General features: G+C 44.6%; 1 protein-coding gene across 1 annotated transcript in view; it reads right to left on the bottom strand.

Annotated features, from left to right (window-relative positions):
• LETM1 (leucine zipper and EF-hand containing transmembrane protein 1) overlaps positions 1-21,406 on the bottom strand; it is a 1,101,007-nt gene that overhangs the window by 138,938 nt on the left and 940,663 nt on the right. The window contains exon 14 of the mRNA XM_044062295.1: positions 19,558-19,692. Coding sequence (XP_043918230.1) covers positions 19,558-19,692 — 135 coding nt within the window. The remainder of the gene's footprint in view (positions 1-19,557; positions 19,693-21,406) is intronic.

The following is a 21,406-nucleotide window of genomic DNA, read 5'->3' as shown; positions in this document are numbered from 1 at the left end:
CGACGGGCACTTGCGAACTGCTTCTGCTTCGGACACCGCGCGGCAAGAAAGACCAAAGAAAATGGCGTTGGCTGCCTGTTTTATACCCCTGACGACCTGACGTCATGGAAGAAGAGAAAGCAACTGATGCAGGACCCAAGACTTTGGAATTCAGGCTGACTGAGGGCAAACCTGCCAGGAGATTACCCAAATGTAATGACTGCAACAGTGAAACCCAAAGAACATCTCCAGGTTACAGCTTCTAGAATGCCCCTGGTAAGGACTCCCCTGAGAAATGCTGTAGAGGTGGAAGTAGCCCTAGTGGAATATGGTCTGATCCCCTGTGGGGTAGGTTTACCATGGTGCTTGTAGCAGAAGTAGATGCATTGTGCTATCCATTTGGAAATGGTTTGTTTTGAAATGGCCTTACCTTCTGCCCCTGTAGCAAAGCTGACTAGCAGCTGGTCAGATTTTCTGAAAGGCTTAGTCCTGTCAAGGTAGAACCTGAGCTGTCTGTGCACGTCCAAGGAGTGCAGGATCTTTTCTTCTTTATTCTGAGGGTTAGGGAAGAAGGTTGGCAAATGGATGGATTGGTTTAGAGCCACACTGCACACCACCTTAGAGATAAAGGATGGGTTAGTCCTGAGGGAAACCCTGTCAGCATGGAAAATAATGAAGGGTTCCATAGCCATTAGTGCCTGTAACTCAGGCACTCTTCTTGCTGAAGTTATGGCTAAAAGCAAGACTTTTCCAAGAGAGGAATTTTAACTCTGCTGAGGCAGCAGGTTCAAAAGGACGACATGTGAGCTTTTCCAGTACAAAGTTAAGGTCCCAGGCAGGGATGGGTGCCCTCCTAGGGGGCCTTAAGTTGTTAGCCCCTCTCAGGAACTGCTTGATGACAGGGTGAGAAAATAGAGGTGGCTCAGTATTGTAATGAGCTGAGATGGCAGAGGCATGAATCTTAATGGAGGAGAAGGATAGGTCTCTGTGGAGTAGCTCTGCTAGGTAATCCAATATTAGAGGTAAGGAGGGCACTGCTGTGTTCTTCCCTTGAGACCGACTCCAAGAACAATATCTTTTCCACTTTTCAGCATAGGATTTCCTAGTACTAGGCCTTCTAGCTTCAATAATGGCGTCCATCACCTGTTTGTTGAGGGCTGCTGGTGGGATATTCAAGGGATAAGCCAGGCTGCAAGGTTTAGGGCTTGCAACTGAGGATGCAAAATCTGTACCTCCTGCTGAGACAGTAGGGTAGGAGTCTGGTGAAGGTGCCAGGGTGGCACTGTCAAGCTGCGTAAGAGTGGGTACCAGTGCTGGAGTGGCCAGTCTGGGGCAATAATAATTGCCCTTGGCCTGTCCTGTTTTATCTTGAGTAGTACTCTGGAGAGAAGGGGCAGAGGAATAAAGGCATACATTGAGAGGTTTTTCCATTGAAAGGATGGGGGCATCCACCTTCCAGGCCCTGCTGTGAGGGTTCCTGGTGCAGAATTTGTTCAACTGGTGGTTCTCTGGGAAGGCAAAGACGTCCACCTCCACTGTCCCCCCACCTCTAGATCAGATGGTTGAAGGTGCTGGGCTCCAATTTCCACTCGTGTGGGTCTAGGAGATTTCTGCTCAAGTCGTCTGCCAATGAATTTTGTTTCCTGGCAGGAACTGAGCTTGTAGATGCACTTGGTTGCTCAAGGCTGTGTTCCATAGGGCCATGGTTAACCTGCAGAGTGGGTTCCCCCTGCTTGTTTATGTACCACATAACTATGTGGTTGTCTGTTTTTATAAGCAGCTGTCCTGGCAGGATTAGGTATTTGAAGGCTGTCAGAGCATTTTGTACAGCTAGCGTCTCTTTTTGATTGATGTGAAGGAGAATCTGGCTTGGGCTCCAGTGGCCCTGAATGCATTTTCCTGCCATGTGGGCCCACCATGCATAGTCTGATGCGTCTGTTGTTAGGGTTTAGGCAGCAAGGGGTTGAGTGAAAATTAGTCTCTTGTTGTGGTTGCATGCTTCTGCCCACCAAAGGAACTCTGCCCTTAGACAAGGTATGATAGGAATGACCGTTTCCAGGTCCCGAAAATGTTGGCACCAAAGACTTTTTAAGTACCACTGAAGTTTCCTCTCATGCAGTCTTGCATATGGAATTAGCAGAATACATGAGGCCACGAATCCTAGGGCTTGCAGTATTTTCCTTGCAGATAGGTGGGTACTGGTGGCCATTTGTTTGAAGTAATTTGTCAGATAGACCTGTTTTTCTGAAGTGAGAAATGCCATCTGGGAAGCTATGTCCAAGCTTGCACCCAGGAATACAACCTTTTGATTGGGCACCAGTTGTGATTTCTTTTCGTTGATGGTGTACTCCAAAAAGTGAGAAGGCTTTTTACAAATGCCAGGTGCTGAAGAAGCATTTCCTGACTGTCCGCCTGAATCAGGGAGTCGTTCAAGTATGGGAAAATTTGGATATTTCTCTGCCTGCAGTTATGCAATGGCTGGAGCCAGGCATTTTGTGAATAGTCTGGGCACTGTAGATAAGCCAAAGGGAAGTGCAGATAGTGCATACAGCCTGCCGTGAAACGTAGACATCTCCTGCATAACTCCCTTATGGGGATGTGCAGATAAGCTTCTTTTAAGACTAGAGAGACTAACCAGGCATCCTTGGCAAGCATGAGGAGAAGCTGTTGCAGGGTAAGCATCTTGAATTTTGGGACCACCAGAAAGGTGTTGAGAATAGAAAGATCCAGGATTGGGTGCCAAGAGTTCTCTTTTCTGGGCACCAGGAAAAGTCTGGAGTAGAAACCCTGACCCCTTTGCTTTACTGTAACAGGTTGAATAGCTCTGATATTGAGCAAGGACAGTACTTGCTTTTGAGCCTCTGCCCACTGGTATAGTGGAAGGTCTGGAAACCCACTTGGGGTTGGCAGTGAATGGAAGTAGAATTTGTACACCTGGGATACAATGTTTAGGACCCATCGGTCCTGAGTAATGGACATCCAGTTTTTTGCATGAAGGGCAAGTTTTCCTCCTAGGGGCACAAATAATTGGACAGGGCTGGGAAGGATAATTGAAATGTCATTGTGAACTTTTCCCATAAGGGGGCGGCTTAACACTCCCAGTTTTTGAGGTGGGGGCACTCCATTGTTTAGATCTCTGCATACCCTGTGACTGTAGTCTGGGTGGCCGGTTTCCTCTGGGTCGGGTCTGGGAAGGCCTGGCAGGGGCTGGAAAGGACCAGTTTTTTGAAGGCCAATGTCTACTGAATCTAGGTGGTTGCACCTGTAAGAATTCTTGGACAGTTTGCACAGATTTAGCTTTTGCTTCCATCTTTTTAAGAACTTCTTCTGCTTTGGTGCCAAACAAATGGTCCTAATTTAAAGGAGCGTTTAGTAATTTGGATTTGACATGATCTGGCAAGGATTGTTCCCTCAGCCAAGCATGCCTTCTCAGTAAGGACCCAGTGACTGCAGCCCTGCAAGATGCTTCTAGCCCACCAAAGCCACACTGCAAAGTATGCTTACTAACTTGGTTTGCAGAATACATTAGCTCTTGTAAACCTTTATTTTCTGCACAGTCTAGCAATAATACCATTTTTTGTTCAATTAGTTCCATAATATGTTGCTGGTACTGTGAAACTGGCAATTCAATGCCCCGATGGCAAGAGTTGCAGAGGTATATATCTTCTTACCCCATCTGTCTAAAGCTCTGGAATCCCTGTCTGAAGGGGTAGGATTTTTGGCTGTAGTAGCCTTAATACCTTTAGGTCCCTGACAAATGGTCTCTGGATCAGCAGTGGGATTCTTAAAGAGAAATGTGTGTGGAATCAGATACTCTGCAGTACCTGTCAGGTTTCCCAGGGGCCGGGGGTAATGTATCTGGAGTTAGAATGGATTCCATAAAAACATAATCAACAACATCCAGGACAGGGGGTATAGCCAGAGGCTTGTGCTGAGCCAACTCTAAAAATTCTCTGAGTCTCTTTTTGGACTGAGGGTAGTCTTGGCATTCACAGTGTCTCTTAAAGTATGCAAAGTTTCACCAAAAAAAAATCCTCTGGAGGGGAGGCAGAGGGAATGGATTCCTCTGCATCCAAATCCTCATAGGCTGATAAGCGCATGTCCTGATAATCAGAAGGATAAGAGTCATCGGACTCCTGGTCAGTAGAATCAGAAGGAAACTCAATTCTTTGTCTCTTAGCAGGAGAAGGCTGGCTTCCCCTAATTAGGGTAATGAGGTCTTCAGCCATTCTAAGCATTTGTTTTTGTGGCATGGGAGCTTGAGCATGCGCTTTGATCATCGGTTTTCTAGGCGTAGTGTGTACTATGGGCCTAAGAAACTCAGCAGTTCTGGCTAAAAACGAAGTTGTGGGTTTGATTTGAACATCAGTAGGACAGAATACACCCTCAGAAGGCGATGTCTGCACAGTGGCTCCGGACCCATCCAAGGTAGAGACATTTGCAGGTTCCATTGTCGGAGAAGCATTTCGCAGCATACCGGACTCCAAATGTGTCTCAGCAGAGGCCTGCGAATCCATGGAAGCCAGCATCAGGGGCTACAAAGGCGCCTTACTGAGTACCAGCAGACTGGCGACTAGCTTAACAGAAGCATAGTCGGCGGTTTTGGACCTATGCGGTCTGCCTCTGTCTTTATCTTTATGTTTTTGGGGAAGATCGGTAGTTGGATGGCTTATCGAAGCCATTTCGGAATACGGAGAATGAAAGCGAAAGAATTTAGGGGCAAATATAGCCAGATGATGAATGGTTCGGGCGTTAAACAAGGCACAAAAGCAACAGTGAGGGACTTTGTGGTCTGGGCCTAAACAGGTGACGGAGTAAGAATGAAAGTCTCTGTGAGGTATTTGCTTTCCACAGGCAAGACAATTGTTAACTTTTTCTGACATCAGTTAGAGCAAGAAAAAAGGATCCTCAACGGGGTACTTAGCTTTAGAAGACTTCAGGATTACAAACTCGAAAATGAAAATTTCAGGTAGCGGCCAACCGGCACTTGTGAACTGCTTCTGCTTCGGGCTCCTCCTTGGCAAGAAAGACTGATGTAATGGCGTCGGCTGCCTGTTTTATACCCCTGACAAACTGATGTCATTGAAGAAGCGATAGCATCCAATGCAGAAATACTAAGACTCTGGTATTTGTGTCGACTGAGGGCTACCTGCAGGCAGATAACCCAAGTGTGAGGAATGCAACAGTGAAACACAAAGAAAGTACAGTTTTGTACCTACCATAAATGTAGATGTTCGAGTGTTCACAATGCTGCAGTCATCACACTTGGGTTATCCTGCCAGGCGATCCCAGTCGGCCAGAGTTCCAAAGTCTTGGTCCGGCGTCGGTTGCTGTCGCTTCTTCCCCGACGTCAGTGCGCCAGGGGTATACAAGAGGCATCCGACGCCATTTTCTTCAGTTTTTCTTGCCCAAGATGTCAGGTGCCCCCAAGTAGGTAGGCAATACATATTGCTAATAAAACATATAAAAGGAATACCTTCAGTTACAAGCAAATACACCACAAAGGTTGTACAGGATAGAAAGGTATAGAAAAGTTCAGCTAGGTCAGAGGGGATGGAGGGAGGGTAACCTGAACTGCAGCAGTGTGAACACTCAAACATCTACATTTATGGTAGGTACAAAACTGTACTATGTTTATCGTGTTACACTGCTGCAGTCATCACACTTGGGTTGAATACCAAAGCTAAGGATGGGCGGTGGAACTAAACAGGGTTTGGAGAAGCTAGTAGGTCCTGCATAACTGCAGTGGCAAAGCCAGCTCTGGTTTTAGAGTATAGAGGTAAGTGATGGTGCTTGGTGAAGGTGTGCACTGAACTCCAAGTTACAGCCTCCAAAATATCCTTGGTTGGTACCCCTCTGAGGAAGGCTGTTGATGTTGCTGTAGCCCTGGTGGAATGGGGCCTAATGTTACCAGGTACAGGTTTCCCATGGTGTGTGTAACAGAAAACGGATACAATGTCTTATCCATTTTGAAATGGTCTGTTTTGAGATAGCCTTTCCTTGTGATTCTGCAGCATAGGATACAAAGAGCTGGTCAGATTTCCTGAAAGCCTTAGCTTTATCCACGTAATAACGTAATTGCCTGTGAATGTCCAAAGAGTGTAGGAGCCTTCCCCCTTTGTTCTGGGGGTTTGGATAAAAGGTGGGCAAATGAATTGTTTGGTTTAGGGCCACACTGGATACCACCTCTGGCATAAAGGAAGGTTAGTTCATAAAGCGACTCTGTCTTGATGAAAAATTATGAAAGGCTCCACTGCCATTAGGGCCTGTAACTCTCAGACTCTTCGTGCTGAAGTTATTGCTAGCAGCAGGGTAGTTTTCCATGACAGAAACTGTAAATCAGCTGTAGAAGCTGGTTCAAAGGGCGGTAGGGTAAGTTTTTCCAAAACAAAGATGAGATCCCGAGTTGGTGTTGGTGCTCTTCGGGGCAGTCTTATGTTCTTAGCCCCTCTGAGGTACCGTCTTAGTAATGGATGTGAAAATATAGGAGGATCCGTGTTGTATTGAGCTGAAATAGCTGAGGTGTGGATCTTAATACATGAAAAGGAAAGTCCTTTGTGCAACATCTCAGTTAAATATTGTAGAATCTGAGGAATATTTGGAAGTACAGTTTTGTACCTACCATAAATGTAGATGTCCGAGAGGTATGCATCTGCAGTCCTAACATATGGGTTGTCCTGCCTCAGGCAGCCCTTCGGTCGGCCGGATTCCAAAGTCTGGGTCTGGCCTCGGCTGATGTCGCACTTCACCCGACGTCATAGCTGCTGTGAATTGGGTATAAAGGCATCAGCCGACGCCATTTTCCTCAGTGTTTCTTGCCCCAGATGCCAGGTGCCCTCTAGGAAGGCTAAATTTGGATAAATGCAAAGATTCCAAATAGTAGAGAGCAAACAATATAAGCATGTATGTACATATATACAAACAAATACACCATAATAGATTCCCCCAGTTAGCTACAAGATGGGCAAATACCCTAGGAGTACCACAGAGGGGAAGGAGGGTGGGTAACCCTGACTGCAGATGCATACCTCTCGGACATCTACATTTATGGTAGGTACAAAACTGTACTATGTCCTTCAAGGATGCATCTGCAGTCCTAACATATGGGTAGAATACCATAGCCAAACTGGGGGAGGAGGCACTAAGATGATTATGGTGTAGTTAAGATCCCTTGCAAAACAGCAGTTGCAAAATCTGCTTGGGATCTGGAGTATAAAGGTAGATTATAATGCTTGGCAAATGTATGCACGGAGCTCCAAGTAGCAGCTTCTAAAATGTCTTTGGTAGCCACTCCTCGTAGGAAGGCTGTAGTAGTGGCTGTAGCCCTTGTGGAGTGAGGTCTGATGTTTTCTGGAGTCGCCTTTCCATGAAAAGAGTAACAAAATCTAATGCAATTTCCTATCCATTTTGAGATTGTCTGTTTTGAAATTGCTTTTCCTTCCATTCCTGTTGCATATGCTACCAGAAGCTGGTCAGTTTTTCTGTTGGTCTTGGTTCTGTCCAGATAGTAGCGCAATTGCCTGTGCACATCCAAGGTATGTAGTAATCTTTCCCCCCTGTTCTGTGGGATGGGGAAGAATGCTGGTAGGTGGATTGCTTGGTTCAATGATACCCTGGAGACCACTTTTGGCATAAAAGTAGGGTTGGTTCTCAAGGACACTCTATCCTGATGGAAAATAAGGAAGGGCTGTACTGCCATTAGTGCCTGTAATTCAGAAACCCTTCTTGCTGAAGTGATTGCAAGCAGGAAAGCAGTTTTCCAAGATAAGAACTGTAATTCTGCTGTTGCTGCTGGCTCGAAAGGGGGAAGTGTTAACTTTTCCAGCACAAAGTTAAGGTCCCATGTAGGCAAAGGTGGCTTCCTTGGAGGCTTTACATTTTTAATTCCTCTCAGAAACTGCCTGAGTAGAGGATGAGAGAAGACTGGAGGATCCATGTTGTATTCTGTTGAAATTGCTGATGCATGAATCTTAATGGAAGAGTAAAACAGGCCATTGTGGAAAAGTTCTGCTAAGTATTCCAGGATGTTAGCTATGTTTGCTAATGATACATTTTCTCGTTTTGCTGCACTCCAAATGAGGTATCTTTTCCATTTGGCTGAATAAGTCTTCCTTGTGGAGGGTCTGCGAGCCTCCAGGATAATGTCCTTAACCCTCTGAGATAAATCTGGGTTATTTTGTTTTATGTAATGTTCCAGGCAGCTAGCTGCAGAGTGTTCAAGTTTGGATGTAGGATCTTGTAGTTGTTCTGTGTTAGCAGTAAAGGAACTAGAGGTAGAGGCCATGCGTGTGTCTGAGACATACTCCTCAGTAGCGGGTACCAATGCTGCCTCGGCCAGTCTGGAGCTATCAGGATGATCCTTGGGTGATCTTCTTTGATCTTCAGTAGCACTTTGTGCATCAAAGGAAGAGGTGGGAATGCATACGCTGTCAGGTTTTCCCAACTGAAGGATAGAGAGTCCACCTTCCAAGCAAGAGGGTGGTATGTCCTTGTGCAGAATTTCCTCAATTGGTGGTTGTGTGGGGATGCGAACAGGTCCATTTCTGGTAGTCCCCATTTCTTTGTAATGGTTTTGAAGATGTCTGGATGCAGCATCCATTCGTGGGCATCCGTGGTAGTTCTGCTTAAGGTGTCTGCTAGTATATTTTCTTTTCCTGGCACAAATTTTGCCTGGAGTTGAATGGAGGTTCAGGGCCACATTCCACAGGTCCATTGCCATCCAGCATAGAGGATATGAGTGTGTTCCTCCCTGTTTGTTGATATACCACATGACTGTGGTGTTGTCCGTCCTTATCAGCAAATGACCCTGTTGAAGAAAAGGTCTGAATGTCTGTAGTGCCTGTTTCACTGCCAGCATCTCTTTTAGATTTATGTGAAGGTTCAGCTGGTCTTGTGTCCATAGGCCTTGTATACACTTGTCCACCATGTGTGCCCCCCAGCCTAGGTCTGAGGCGTCCGTGGTGATAGTCTGGCTTGGGTGAGGTTTGTGGAAAGGCAGTCCTCTGTTCATCTAACAGGCCTGAGCCCACCACCGGAATTCTTGTTTCAGGCATGGGATTATTGGAATCTGGGCTTCTAGACTGTGCTTGTGTTGAGACCATACATTCCTTAGGTACCATTGCAACTTCCTCATATGCAGTCTGGCATGTGGTATCAATATTATGCAGGATGCCATATAACCCAGGGCTTGCAGGACTTTCCTTGCTGTAAGCTGGTTCTGTGTTGTTAATGCCATGAAATAGAGTGGTAGTTGCTTTTGCTTTTCTGCTGTGAGAAATGCCATCTGATTTGATGTGTCCAGTTCTGCACCCGAGAATGTTATCCTTTGGGATGGTACCAGCCTTGACTTTTTCATGTTGACTGTGTATCCCAGGGCTTGCAGTAGTTGTATAACCTTTTCCAAATCTTTTGTTAATTTGGTCTTGTTGTCCGCTTGTATTAGGCAGTCATCCAGGTATGGGTAAATCTGAATTCCCTGAAGCCTGCAATGAGCAATTACTGATGCCAGGAATTTCGTGAATACTCTGGGTGCAGTAGATAAGCCAAAGGGCAATGCTGAGAATTGATAATGCTCTGAGATCCTGCAAGAAATCTGAGGTATCTTCTGCAATCTGGTCGTATAGGGACGTGCAGGTATGCCTCCTTGAGATCTAGAGTCACCAGCCAAAACTCCTTGCCCAGCATGGGAAGAAGTTGCTGTAGGGCCAGCATTTTGAATTTTGGAACAATGAGATATGTGTTCAGAGCGGACAGGTCGAGAATAGGCCTCCATTGGTTTTCTTTTCTTGGTACCAGGAAAAGTCTGGAGTAAAATCCTTGCCCTTGTTCCATGGGAGGTACCTTTTCTATAGCTCTCATCCTTAGTAGATGGTTGATTTGTTCTAGAGCGTTTGTTTTTTGGTTTGGTGGTAGGTTTGGCATTCCTCTCTTTTTTGGTAGAGTGTGGAAGTGAAACCTGTAGCCTTTGTCTATTGTCTATAAAATCCATTTGTCTCCTGTAATGTAATGCCAGTTTACGGAAAATAAGGCTAGCTTTCCGCCTAAGGGTGCTTCCAGTTGTTCCCTGGTAGGCGGTATCAGAGCCAAGTCATTGTGTCTGTCCTGTGGAAGTGGTTGTAGCTGGATCTGTGGCAGTACTTCTCTGGTTGTTAGGCTGCCACTGACGTCCCCTGTAGGCACCTCTGGATTGACCTCTGCCTCTTGGGCACCTATTTCTGCCTCTCTGTGCTCTGGAGGTGTCTGGAAAGGACCAATTCTTCGAAGGCCAATTTCTACTAAACCTTGGAGGCTGGACCTGTAAGAAATCATTGACTGTTTGGACAGATTTTGCTTTTTCTTCCACCTTCTTTAGCACTTGCTGTGCAGGGGAACCAAACAAACTTTGTTTCTCCACGGGAGCATCTAAGAGTTTTGACTTTACATGGTCTGGTAAGGATTGTTCTTTTAACCATGCATGCCTTCTAATCACTGTTCCAGTCATAGCTGATCTAAAGGAAGCCTCCAGTGCATCATAGCCACATTTTAAGGAATGATTACTGACCTGCTGAGTGTTATGTACCAAATCCTGAAGGGACTTACTGTCTATAGGTTCAGGAGAGGACAGTTTTTTATTTAGCTGGTCTAACAAAAATTCCTGATACTGAATCATGTGGAATTGTCAGTTTAAGGCCCTAGGCGAAAGTGTAGCAGAAGTATAAACTTTTTTACCCCATCTCTCTAATGCTCTAGATTCTCTTTCAGAGGGGAGGGGGTTTCTGGCAGAGGCAGCTGCTACAGCTTTGGGGCCCTGTGAAATGGTTTCAGGATCTGCAATAGGAGCCTTATACAAGTGAAAGTGAGTGTCCGGGACCCTGTAATATCTATCGGGCTTGGCAGGGGCCGGGGGAAGAGAGTCAGGGGGAGTACAAGCATCATTATATGCATCAACAACTGTTAGTACTGGAGGAATGGCTAAAGGCCTAAGATGTGGTAAATGTAAAATGGTCCTTAGCCTTTTCCTTGAATCTGAAAAATCCTGGCCCTGCCATTGAAAATGCTCTCTCATAGCATGTAAAGTTTCCCCAAAAGAAAATTCCTCAGGAGGAGAGGCAGAAGGAATGGAGTCTTCTGCATCAGAATCCTCATAAGGGGAATATGGGCCTTCTGGAAGTTCCGAGTTTTCTGAATCATGCGAGGAATAGTCTGTAGAAACTGGATCGGGGGGCTCTGCTCTAGGCCTCTTCTCTGGAGGGGGTTGAGAGGCCCTGCCAGGGTGAGGTTGGGATCCCCTGATCAAAGAAATGAGATCCTCAGCCAGGCTGAGCATTTGGGAAGTAGAGGTAGGCCTGCAGGCAAGGCCTTAAAAGATTTAGCTGCTTTAGCCCTAGAAAAAGCCTTGATAGACATAGATGCAGGGGGCCTAGCAGCTCCACGTGCAGGAGTAGATATGTCTAAAGGAATAGTATCTGATAAATCCTGGGTACCTGCAACAGCAGTGGAAATTTCAGTAGCAGATTCATCCATGCTGCGTGAGGCCTCGGCTATAGGAGGCATGCTTTCGGCCGAAGGAAGAACCGTGGACTCGGTTTCAGCCGAAACAGAGACACTCGCGGTTGGCTTAACCGTGGTTTCGGCCGAAACCACGGACCGCGAGTGTCGGTCCTTTTCCTTACGCTTTTTATCTAATTGTGCAGTCGGAGTCTCCGACGGCATTTTGTAAGCAAAAGCGGGACCAAAAAACTCCTCTGCAAACTCCGACCGACGTCTAAGTGTCAATCGGTTGAAGGAAGCAGAGGCTAGACAAGCTGCTACGTAGTGGTCTGGGCCTAAGCAAGGAAGGCAGTAAGAGTGGAAATCCTTATGAGGTATTTGTTTCCCAGAAGTTAAACAGTTATTTACTTTTTCTGACATCGGCTGAGGCAAGGAAGAGTCCCCAACGGGGTACTTAGCTTTTTAGAAGTCTTCGGTAGTAGTAATCTCTGGATCTGACCGACCGGTACTTGCGAACAGCTTCTGCTTCGGCCACCGCGCGGCAAGAAAGACTGAGGAAAATGGTGTCGGCTGATGCCTTTATACCCAATTCACAGCAGCTATGAGGTCGGGTGAAGTGCGACATCAGCCGAGGCCAGACCCAGACTTTGGAATCCGGCCGACCGAAGGGCTGCCCGAGGCAGGACAACCCATATGTTAGGACTGCAGATGCATCCTTGAAGGACATCAAGGGGATTCTGGCCTTTAGCCTGGTTCCAGGCGCAGAATCTTTTCCATTTGTCTGAATAGGCTTTCCTGGTGCTGGGCCTCCTGGCCTCCAGAATGACATCCATAACAGCTTTAGAGAGAAGTGTTGACTGGTTGTTTAGGTAATTTGCCATGCAGCCAGATTTAAAGTCATGAGTTGGCTGTGTAGAATCTGATTGCTTTGCTGAGTGAGCAGGTGAGGAATTTGAGGTAAAATCCATGGTGGGCATTGAGCCATGTTCCTTAGTATTGGATACCAGTGTTGGCGTGGCCAGTCTGGAGCAATGAGGATCATTTGTGGCCTCTCTAATCTGGCTTTCAGCAGCACCTTTGCCAGAAGAGGCAGTGGAGGAAAGGCATACACTGTTAATGTTTTCCAACTGAATGAGAGGGCATCCACTTTCCAAGCCAGTGTGTGGTATGTCCTTGTGCAAAATGTCCGTAGTTGGTAGTTTTGGGGGGAGGCAAACAGATCTATGTCTGGGCTCCCCCATTTTTGAGTTATCATTGCGAATACTTGTGGATCTAGTTTCCACTCGTGAGGATCTATGATGTTTCTGCTTAGATCGTCTGCCAATGTTTTTTTCTTTCCTGGCAGGAATTGTGCTTGTAGTTGAACTTGGTAGGTCAGTGCTGTGTTCCACAAGGTCATTGCTTGCCTGCATAGGGGGTAGGAATATGTGCCCCCTTGCTTGTTTATGTACCACATCACTGTGGTGTTGTCCGTCTTTATTAGTAGTTGTCCTGGATGTAGGAGGTCCTTGAAAGCTGTTAGGGCATTTTGTACTGCTAGCATCTCTTTTTGATTGATATGTAGATGCCTTTGATCCGCAGACCATTTGCCCTGAATACACTGTCCTGCCATGTGTGCTCCCCAGGCATAATCAGATACATCCGTTGTTATAGTTTGCCTGGCTGTGGGTAAGGTAAAAGGCTGACCTTTTTTTGAGGTGACATGCCTGAGCCCACCATAGAAACTCCTGTTGAAGGCAGGGAATGAGTGGTATTATTGTTTCCAAGCTGTGGCTGTGTTGAGTCCATATGCTTTTCAGGTACCACTGTAATTTCCTCATATGCAGTTTTGGATATGGTATTAGTAGTATGCAAGATGTCATGAATCCCAAGGCCTGCAGAATTTTTCTTGCAGGGAATTGGGTTGTTTGTTTCCATCATTTTGAAGTATTGAGTCAGTTTGTCCTTGCTTGTCTGGCATGAGATAAGCCATCTGGGCCGTTGTATTTAAGCTGGCACCCAGGAATATTATGTCTTGTGAGGGCACTAGTTTTGACTTATTTTCGTTTACTGTGTACCCTAGGCAACTTAATAGGTTTTTGACAAACACCAGATGCTTTAAAAGAATGTCCTTGCTTTCTGCTTGAATAAGGCAGTCGTCCAGGTATGGATATATTTGAATTCCTCTGTCTGCAGTATGCAATTACTGGTGCCAGGCATTTTGTGAAGACCCTGGGTGCAGTAGATAAGCCAAAGGGCAGTGCAGAGAATTGGTAATGGGTTGAACCTGCTATAGATCGGAGGTATCTTCTGCAATTTTGTCAGATAGGGACATGCAGGTATGCCTCCTTGAGGCCCAACATTACTAGCCAAGCCTTCTTGCCCAGCATGGGAAGAAGTTGCTGTAATGTTAGCATCTTGAATTTGGGTACTTCAAGATATGTGTTTAGAATTGAGAAGTCCAGAATGGGTCTCCAAGCTTTGTCCTTTCGGGGAACTAGAAAGAGTCTTAAGTAAAATCCTTGTCCCTGCTCCTGTGTAGGAACCTGTTGAATGGCTCTCATGTCCATGAGAGCTGTAATTTGTTTTTGAGCCTCTGCCCATTGATTTGGTGGCAGGTTTGGCATTTCTTTTACCCTTGGTAAAGTGTGAAAGTGGAATCTGTATCCTTGACAGACAATATTTAGGACCCATTTGATGGGTGATGATGCGCCAGTTGTCTGCAAAAAGTGTTAGCTTTCCTCCCAAGGGAGCTGCCAAGAGGGATTTGCTTGGCAGTCTGAGGAGCAAGTCATTGTGTTTGTCTTCTGGTAGTTTATGACATGTCTTCTCCTCCTTTCTGGGTTGTGGCACCCCATTGTCGAGGCTTTTAAGAGCCTTGTGGCTGACCTCTGCCCCTTGGGCGTCTATATTTGCCCCTCTGTGGTCTGTCAGAAGCTGGAAAGGACCAGTTTTTGGTTGGCCAATTTCTGCTGAAACGAGGGGGTTGAACCTGTAAAAAATCCTTGACCGTCTGCATATATTTTGCCTAATCCTCCATTTTCTTTAAAACCTCTTCTGCTTTTACACCAAATAAAACATCCTGCTATAAAGGTGCATCCAATAATTTTGCTTTTACATGATCAGGTAAAGTTTGTTCTTTTAACCAAGCATGCCTACATATGACAGACCCTGTCATTGCTGCTCTACAAGAAGCTTCCAATGAATCAAATCCACATTGCAAAGTATGTTTTCCCACTTGTTCAGCTGCATGCAACAAATCTTGCATTTCCTTGTAATCAGGCTGCTCTGTATGTGTGATCATTTTTTGTTTTAATTGAGACATCAAATATTGTTGATATTTCAGCATGTGAAACTGGCAATTTAAGGCCCTCATAGCTAGAGTAGCTGAGGTATACATTTTCTTTCCCCATCTGTCTAGTGCTCTAGAATCCCTTTCAGAGGGTACAGGATTTTTAGCAATAGAGGCCTTAACCCCTTTGGGACTCTGAGAAATGGTTTCTGGGTCAGCAACAGGGCTTTTATATACAAATTTGTGTGAGTCAGGGACTCTGTAGTATCTGTCTGGTTTGGCTGGTGCAGGAGGTAGTGAATCTGGGTTAAGGCTAGATTCTGAATAAACACCATCCACAATGTCTAACACTGGTGGAACAGCAAGTGGTCTGCGCTGGGGTAGTAAAAGGAACTCTCGGAGCCTTTTCTTAGAATCAGAGTAATCCTGGCCTTCCCAGTGGAAATGTTCCCTCGTGGTATGTAAAGTTTCCCCAAAAGAGTAGTCTTCTGGGGGAGATGCTGAAGGAATAGACTCTTCAGCATCAGAGTCTTCATAAGGGGGAAAATAATATCCCTGTTCCTTAGAAGAATCTGAGGAAACTGAAACCTGGTCAGAGGAAGCGTAGTCATCCTCCTGTCTAGGCCTTTTATCAGGAGGGGGATGGGAACCCCTGATTAGGGTAATTAAGTCTTCAGCCATCTTAAGCATCTGTTTCTTAGGCATGGGGCCTTGTACTGGAGACTGCTGTACAGTCTTCTTTGCTTTTAAAGGAGTTTTCAGCTTTGCAAAGGATTTAATAGTGAGTGTAGTCGGTCTGAAGACACCTTCTGCAACTGAAGGCGTTTCAACTGCGCCGGAATCTCCTTCAGCCATGGAGTCGGAAGGGCCTAAAGATAAAGGTTGTGGAGGCCTAGCAATCTCCTCTTGGGAATCGGATGCCACCTGGGGTTCTGAATCAGCGGTCGTCAGGGGCTGCATAGGCGCCTCACTGAAAACCGGTGACTGGCCTAGCAGAGGCCTCGGAGTCTGGTTTGGGTCTCGGCTGCCTGTCCTTATCTTTGCATTTTTTATGCATTCCGGTCGTCGGTTGCTCCGACGGCATGGTATAATTAAATTTCCTACCAAAATAATGTCGGGCGAAATCAAACAGACGTTTTATAGTTCGTTTGTTAAACCGAGCACAAAACCAACAACCTGTGACGTCGTGGTCTGGGCCTAGGCAAGGAATGCAATAAGAATGAAAGTCCTTATGAGGTATTTGCTTCCCACAAGAAATGCAATTGTTAACTTTTTCTGACATCGGACTGAGGCAAGAAAAGGTTCCCCAATGGGGTACTTAGCTTTATTGAAGACTTCGGTCTGAAATTCGAATTGAAAATCTCAGGAGTCGGCCGACCGGCACTTGCGAACTGCTTCTGCTTCGGGCACTGCGCAGCAAGAAAGACTGAAGAAAACGGTGTCAGATGCCTCTTATATACCCCTGGCGCACTGACATCAGGAAAGAAGCAACAGCAACCGACGCCGGACCAAGACTTTGGAACTCTGGCCGACTGCGGGACCACCTGACAGCAGGATAACCCAAGTGTGATGACTGCAGCAGTGTAACACGAACATCATCTAGTACCCAAAGCTGACCTCAGTGCAGAAAAGGTCAATGTCAATGGCTCGCTCACACCTAGGGGGATGTCAATTCCAAGGTCATCTTCATACCTGAAGCTGGCTTTGGCACTAAAACATGAAGTGTTGGTGAAGCAAAATAGCTCAGACCCCTCAATGTCTAGCTCAAATCAACATGGAGTAGAGTTGAGAATGACAGAACCAAAAGAGTTGGTGACAAAGGTCAAATCTTCTCATTGCAATCAGAGACCATATCAATAAAGTAGTCCACTCCAGATTTCCTAATGACAAAATTGAACTTGGGGTGGAAGAAGCAGAAAAAGTCAATGTTCAAGGCCCTAACCTATTCACCCTAGAGAGGGGCTGGGAGGCACAAACAGTATGACACCCATGTTGATATGAGCTTTGAAGAAGGTCATCATGCACTCCAAATCATACAGCACACAAGAACTTCTGACAACTTATTGACAGAGGGGAGGAAGGCCTAGATTCTAAGTATCTGGAGAGTTCCTTCTCTGATGAGAAAGGTTTTGAATTTCCAAGATTTTGGCAGGGCTTACTCCCCGAAGAGAGATCTGTGTAGGAGCTTAATGAATGGGCTTTTGAAAAATGTTCAGTTATATCTGTGACTGTACAGTCTATTGGATGGTTTTGGGAGTTTCAGTTTTCATTCAAGGTAACCTCTGTGAAGACCTCCTGTCTGAGGGCTGACTGGTTCTCTTCTACTTTTTCTTTAACTTTTCTTACTTCCTGGATGCTCCTGAGGAGGTCCTTTTAAAGTTTAGTCCTTTGCTCCTCTGAAGTCCTTATGCCAAATGACTCAAATATCTTCCTAGAGTCCTTCAAGTGATTCTGCTCCAGGCACATCAAGATGTTGCAAGTGTCCTGGGGTGGGATACTGAGGTCATGTTTACAGAAACCAATGCCTTTTCTATCTTAGAGAATAACTCTTAAGAAAACAACAAACAGAAGCACTGAAAAAAAAAACCGCGAACTGCAAGGAAACAGACAGCAACAGTGGAAAAAAAACAGTGACAATATCAGTGAGTAGCATCAGTTACATACTCTTATGAAAATTCTACAGTTAATGCTTAATACTTTAAACATGTTTTTCCCACAGAACTGGCCAAAAGGCTCTAAAGCAGCAGTGGGGAATGGAAAAAAATTAGAAATTACCTGAAATAGGCAAAAAAAAAAATACTCCTTATAAGCAACTCACTGTCTAAAGACCAGGAAAATATTCAACAAGAAGAAATTATTGAACTTATCTGCTCAAGCTACAGTTGACTGTGCCTAATGTAAACGGCCATGAACAAGACCAAGGTAAATGGGGAGAAGAACAGAACTGCTGAAGATAGTGAGGAGCTTGAGGTGTGAAAGATAACTATTTGCTGTATCCGTGTGCCTGCGGCAACCAGTCTAACCCATGAAGTGGACAGACTGGATACACCAAGATCCCAGTGTCTTCCACTAGGCTGATAAAGCAGTCCTAACTGCTCTCCCCTTCCACCCATTAGTCCAGTATTAAAAAAAAAAATACTTCAGTAAATCATTATAGTCTCTGACAACTCTCTTGGTTGTGACTACTGCAGCATTCACTTTCTACAATAATAACAATTTAATACACACAACATTTCAGCGCTATTTTTTGTGAAACTGAAGCAGGGCTACAGTATGCTGTGGAACAACCTAGTTTAAAAATGCAGTTCTGATGCCAGTACAATAACATTAAAACATTTTTTTCACAAACTAAAGCATTAGTACATGATGGCCTTTATAATCAGTGCATGTAATACCTAAACACTCCTCAGTTTTTATGTTCTGCTGCACAGATAAGCCATTAAAAGTTTATACTTACTTATTTTTCTTTGGGGTCGCCACAGCAGATCATCTGTTTTCATTTCTTCCTGTCCACTGCAGCTTGCTCTGTCACACCAACCACCTGCATGTCATCTCTCACCACATCCATAAACCTTATGGCCCTTCCTCTTTTCTTCTTACCTGGCAGCTCCATCCTTAGCATCTTCCTCCCAATATACCCAGCATCCCTCCTCAGCACATGTCCAACCCAACACAATCTTGCCTCTCTGCCTTTGTCTCCGAACAGTCCAACCTAAGTTGACCCTCTAACATACTCGCTTCTAATCCTGTCCATCCTTGTCACACCCAATGCAAATCTTAACATCTTTAACTCTGTCACCTCCAGCTCAGACTCCTGGTCTTTTCGTCAGTGCCAACATCTCCAACCCATATAATATAGCTGGTTTCACTACCATCTTCTAGACCTGCTCTTTCACTCTTACTGGTACCCATCTGTTACAAATCACTCCTGACACTCTTCTCCACCCTGTCTGTACTCTCTTCTTCACCTCTCTTCCACACTCACCATTACACTGAACTGTTGATCCCAAGTACTTAAACTCATCCATCTTCGCCACCTCTACTCCCTGCATCCTCATCATTCCTCTATCCTCCCTCTCATTCACACACATATATTCTGTCTTAGTCCTGCTGACATTCATTCCAGTCCTCTCTAGAGTATATCTCCACTTCTCCAGGGTCCTCTCAACCTGTTCCCTACTCTCACTACAGATCACAATGTCATCTGCAATCATCATAGTCCACAAGGACTCCAGTCTGATCTCGTCTGTCAACCCGTCCATTACCACTGCAAATAAAAAAGGGCTCAGAGCTGATCCTTGATGTTATCCCACCTCCGTTTTGAACACACTCGTCATTCCTAACGCGGACCTCATCACTGTCACACTGCCCTCATACATATCCTTTACCACTCATAAAATACTTCTCTGCCTCTCCCATTAAAAGTTTACACCTACATTACCAGTTAAAACAGGTTAGATCCCAAATCACTTCAAAAACAGATAAGATACAAAGGAATATACAGAAATGGTTAAAAAAAATAATGTGTTATACAGATGTAGTGGCTTGAATATAAAGTTCTCTCGTGAGAATAAATGTAGATGTGTTGCCCAAACATACAGGATTATGACCACGTCTCTGATCACAACCAGCAGAGGCGTTCAAGACACAGATGTCAAGAAATTCACCTCAAGAGCACACCTAAGCATAGTTTGTACATATTCTGGGATACACTGGCCCAAAGATGTCTTTGTTCTGAATTCAGAGTGCAATCACAACACTACGTGTACTACATTGATAGTCTGGTGTGGTGACACTTTAAATGACAATGTAACTATTACTCAGAATACCTAACATACCTCATTATACTCCAGAACATCATCCTTCAGCTCCTCAAGTTCTTCTTTTTCTTTGGTTAACAGTTTTTTTTGTTCTTTCAATTTTGTGCAGGCATCGCTCAGCATATCTATCTCTTCTTTTGTTATCTCTTCACCCTGAAGGAAAGCAAAATAGTGGATATCAAACATCACCAAGCAACTACAACAGCTACTTACATGGATTTCTCTTTAAACTTTCAGTTTAAATATTTATCTTTTAGAATAAAAGACAGTTTTCTTGCACATCATGTTCACACATTCTCATTACTAAATTAAGCCCTCTTATGTTCATGTCTTTCTCTATATGTACTTTTCAGGAGAATTACAGTGTCTCAAGCAGAACTCTGAGCATCACTTCAAACCACAGGAAAAGACCCTATCCAAGACTACCTTCGCACCAACATAAAATGAAGTCAATTACACAATACCGTCTGGAATTAAAATGAACAAATATTTTCTTGGATGAGTTTAGTACTTTTTTGTAAAAATTAAGCACTAGTTATCACATTTAAATCAAAAGCAGTAACAATTACCAAGAACTGAAAAGGACACAGTTTTTTAAACTCCCCTTAGTAAAACTCCAGTCTGGTAACAGTAATGTAGCAAGAGTAGGGTAAAGGGTAAACAGCCTAAGCTGCAAAGTGCTAGGGGATGCAATTAAGAATTTCTGCACCTGCAGCATGCTTCTATGTACCAAAATGCCTGTACAGAAAGACATTGGTTTACCAGGAAAGTCTACCTGGGCCAGAATGCACCCATTTTTAGCGGAGGCGCAGACAGAAAAGCTCTGGATACATTTAAAAATCTACAAAATATTACAAGAAATTTAAACACAGGATACACAATAAATACAAAGTAATTTAGACTTTAAGAGTATAGCATTATAGAAGATTTTGTAGAAGTGTTTACAAAAGTGTTTAGGTTAGTGGTGCTCCGACAGTTAATCTGTAATGATCGACTTGATGGTGTAAAATAAGAAGTGAAAAGAACAATGTAAGGGAGAAGAAGGAGAGGTAGTGGAGAAACATGACAGGAAAAATAAGGTCAGTATAGGGCTACAAAGTGGTGGTTAGGTTGGAGTTGTTAGAAAAGACAAAAGGGAATTAGTAGTTCAGGAAGTTATGAACAGAATGAAGCAGATAGGTAGATAAGCTAGAATTGCAAAGGGAGGGTACATTAAATTTAAACAGTAAATATTAAGCCTGGATTATTATAAGAGCAGAGCCAAAGTTTGGATAGGAATTCTCTCAGTGCATGTTTAAAGGTGGGCAGGTTTGAGTTTGATCTTATGGAAAATGATAAAGAATTACAGCTTTCTGCAACAAAACTGGAGTACAGACTTTCGCCAGATTATTTGCTGCATTTATATAGTGACAGGAATTGTTTATCTTCTGATCGGAGAAAACGTTTGGGGAGGGAGAAGTGGAGGATGGAGCTAAGGACTGGGCAGAAAAAGAAGCTATGTCTTACCAAAATCTTCCATCTGTGTTGTCGATCTTCACTAATCCTCGACTGTGGGCTCAGTTCTGAGCCTTGAAACCGACTCAGCCATTTGCTTCAACTCGTGCCCTCCCAACTCTCGAGCTAGGCTCTAATCATAATGCTCCTCTGTAAATTACCTCAGATTGAGTTTGCTTAAATTAGTGCCAGATAAAAAGTAAGGATATAAATAGAGACTGGATAAGTGTCACTATGATGACGCCAGTTCTAGGAGAATTTGATCCACTAAGAGTCTCAGGATGGGGGTTGGAGGGCGGGAATGTCAAGGATTAGTGAAGATTGACAACACAGATGGAACGTTATGGTAAGACACAACTTCTTTATCTGATGT

This window comes from Protopterus annectens, chromosome 2.part1, assembly GCF_019279795.1.
Source record: "Protopterus annectens isolate FY-2018-M chromosome 2.part1, PAN1.0, whole genome shotgun sequence".
Taxonomy (NCBI): Eukaryota; Metazoa; Chordata; order Ceratodontiformes; family Protopteridae; genus Protopterus; species Protopterus annectens.
This window is presented reverse-complemented; position numbering and strand designations above follow the sequence as displayed.